This window comes from Topomyia yanbarensis, chromosome 2 (genome assembly GCF_030247195.1).
Source record: "Topomyia yanbarensis strain Yona2022 chromosome 2, ASM3024719v1, whole genome shotgun sequence".
Classification (NCBI taxonomy): Eukaryota; Metazoa; Arthropoda; class Insecta; order Diptera; family Culicidae; genus Topomyia; species Topomyia yanbarensis.
The window spans coordinates 379755973-379759394 of record NC_080671.1 but is presented as its reverse complement, the minus strand read 5'-3'; the positions used below and the strand labels follow the sequence as shown (position 1 = coordinate 379759394).

Below are 3422 nucleotides of genomic sequence, written 5' to 3'. Positions count from 1 at the left end.
TGTGGACACTACATTAGTACATCTCAGCACGGATTTTTCCCAGGACGTTCAGTCGAGACAAATCTTGTCTGCTTTACGTCATTTTGCACGGAACAAATGTCTCATAAATTGCAGGTGGATACTATTTACACTGATCTAAAGGCAGCTTTTGATAGAGTTAATCATGAGATACTGATAACAAAGCTTAATAAGCTAGGGTGTTCTACTAGATTCTGCCATTGGCTTCGATCCTACCTTGTGCACCGTGAAATCGTTGTTCAAATTGGCGATATTGTTTCAGAATCCTTTTTCAACACTTCCGGAGTTCCTCAAGGTAGTACGCTAGGTCCACTACTTTTTTCACTGTTCGTGAACGATGCGGTTTTCGTTCTAAGCCGCGGAGGAAAGCTGTTTTTTTGCCGACGACTTAAAATTTTTTCTTGTTATACGGAATGAAGCCGATTGCCGTGAGCTACAGCATCTTATTGACACCTTTTACAGCTGGTGTGTAAGAAACATGATGATCCTTAGCGTTGCAAAATGTTTTGTCATCAGCTATTATCGAACGAGAAATATGGTTACCTTCAACTATAACATCGCAGGAACTCTACTACAACGCGTTGACCACGTGAAGGATCTAGGAGTCATTCTTGATGATAAGCTAACGTATACTCATCACGTCTCAGCGACCATCGACAGAGCCAATCGTTTGCTGGGATTTATTTTCTGAATATCCAACGAATTTCGGGATCCTCTATGCTTCAAGGCTCTTTATTGCTCATTGGTGCGCCCGCAGGTGGTACTTGCAAACGTCGTTTGGTGCCCGTATCAAGCTACGTGGAGCCTTAGGATCGAAGCAGTCCAGCGTAAATTCATACGATATGCGTTACGTGAATTGCCGTGGAACGATCCGTTAAACCTGCCACCGTACGAGGACCGTTGTCGTCTTTTAGGACTTAATACTTTAACATGCCGGAGACATGCAGCGCAAGCTACCTTCGTGTCAAAGATTCTGCTGGCTGAATATGATGATCCGGAGCTACTAGCGCAAATCAACCTCTACGTACGCGCCTACCCGTTCTCTTCGCCCTCGAGCCCTGCTCCATTCTGAAATGCGCAGCACTAACTACGCTGCCAATAGTCCAATTTTAGCAATGAGTCGTCGCTTCAACGAGTTTGCTGAAATTTTTGACTTCGTCATGAACTCTTCGCAGTTTCGTCGTCGTGTATTGTCACTATTTTAATTATGTTTAGTTTACCTTAGTTTAGTATAGTTCATTAAGACAAATTGTCAGTTGGACTTTTTTTTATACAAATACAAATACAAATACAAATGAATCCATTCAATTTTCGTGAACTAATTCATGATTATATCTCTAATATATATGTCACGATCCAATATCCGTGCTTGTGAAATAGTTCACAAAATTATCACATACTATTCATGAACTCGTGAACTGGTTATTTATTTATTTATTTATTGAAAGGCTTTAACCCAATGGTCATTCGCCTTTGAAATTTCGATAATAACATAAAATTATAATTATAATATTGTTCATGGTTTGTAGCACAAGTGACACCTTTACAGCTGGTCGAGTAATCCCGCGTCCTTCAGAAAGGCCAGTAACATTTCTTCTCGGGTGGGGTCGTTTGCAAGAATCTCTCTAATGGAGAGCGGTAGTTTGTGGTGCTGCCGTAGGTCGGCTAACTCTGGACAGTTCACCAGAAAGTGTTCCACAGTGGTTCGGGTACCACATGTAATGCATGTTGGTGGGGGAACACGCGATATGGCGTGAGCATGAGAGACCTTCGTATGCCCTACTCTGAGCCGCGACAGTACTCGTTGTTCCCTCCTATCAGTCCGGTCTGTCCAGCGGTCGGGTGAGCCTTTGATTCGCTGAAGGTGTCCGGTGCTGCCACGCCAGTGGCGTACGAAGGCTTCGTTAATCCCTGACTTCAGCTGTCCCAAAATATTTGCAGTCGGGACGAGTCCAGTGAGACGTCGGCTAGTGTGTCTTCCCTTGGCCGCCAGGCGATCAGCCTTTTCATTACCGTCGATGCTGCAGTGACCGGGGACCCAACAAATTGTGGTGAGTGGGTCATACTCGGCCTCGATGGCCTGGATGAAGGGGTGGCGGGATTTCCCCGACTCAAGGGCGGATATGGCCGCCAGAGAGTCAAACATTACAACGACGGGTCTATCTTCCGGTTTCTGTACCAAGGCAAGCGCGATGGCCGACGCTTCGGCAGAAAACACCGAGCATGGCGCCGGTAGGCGAAAGAAGAGTCTTTCCCTATTCCGCTCACCCCTATTCCAACCTCATCACCGCTCTTGGAACCATCGGTAAATATCCGCACGTGATTTTTATACTTTGTAGCCATCAGTCGCTTATATTTGGCCCTGGCCTCACTACTGGCAGCGCCGACCCTCAGCTCTATTGACAAGCTTGTGTCAAGATTGGGTCCGCGGTCGTGCCAGGCCGAACTCGGTGTAGACGGGCGGTTGGTGGCAGGTCGGCGTCTGTATATTCGCGATGAATCTCGCTGACCATCCGTAACAGAAAGCAGTCATCTTCGGCTGTCCGCTCCAAAAATCCCAGTGCTCTTCTGGCGATAGTGAGTGCAGCCGCCCAACGAAGGGGTAGGATCCCGGCCTCCACGCAGGCCGCTTCAGCAGGCGTGCTGAGGAGCAAGCCAGAAGCAGCGCAGATTGGCCCGTGATATAGAGGGCTTAAAATGTTGATAATGCCTTCCATATTGCAGGACGTCAGCTCCACCCCGTAAAATATCTTGCTGTGGATGAGTGCCTGGCTAATATTCAGCGCAGTGCGACGGTTGCAGCGCTTGTGGCGGGAACTAATTGTTTTAATTAGCCGCTGTCGGCTCCGGCACTCGGCTTTGATCCGTCGAAAGTGTGGCAGAAAGGTAAGACGACGGTCTATGGTTATCCCCAGAATCTTCGGTTCTTTGCGGTAGGGGATAATCACCCCATCCAGCCGGATCGGCCTCCCTGTTGCGATATGGTTTGTGTTGCAGCAGTGCGTAATCATGCTTTTAGTGGGATACATGTTAAAGCCAACCGATGCAGCCCATCGGCTCACCGCACTTACGGCGGCTTGAAGTTTGCTGCGGGTGCGTATGATGGTCCTTCCCGTCGTGACCAGCACGATGTCATCAGCGTAAACGAACACGTAGATCCCCGCCGCTAGGCTGGCGAATAAGGAGTTCATGGATACCAGGAACAGTGTGACGGCGAGGACTGATCCCTGGGGAACCCCGTTGTCCTCCGGAAAGGTGTCGGATTGGGCACCTCCGATTCCCACCCGAAAAGTGCGGTTAGATAGGTAGTCGCTCAAGAAGTGGCCCATGTTTCCAGTGATCCTCCAGTTGGCCAGTTGTTGCAGTACTCCGTGACGCCACACGGTATTATAAGCCTTCGCCAC

The 3422-nt window shown here is 48.4% G+C and overlaps 1 protein-coding gene across 1 annotated transcript; it reads right to left on the bottom strand.

Moving 5' to 3' along the window:
• Nucleotides 1–1561: 1561 nt before the first annotated feature.
• Nucleotides 1562–2164, bottom strand: LOC131680788 (uncharacterized). Its single transcript, XM_058961499.1, has one exon. It carries the CDS (start codon nt 2162–2164, stop codon nt 1562–1564), a length of 603 nt encoding a protein of 200 aa, XP_058817482.1.
• Nucleotides 2165–3422: the final 1258 nt, after the last annotated feature.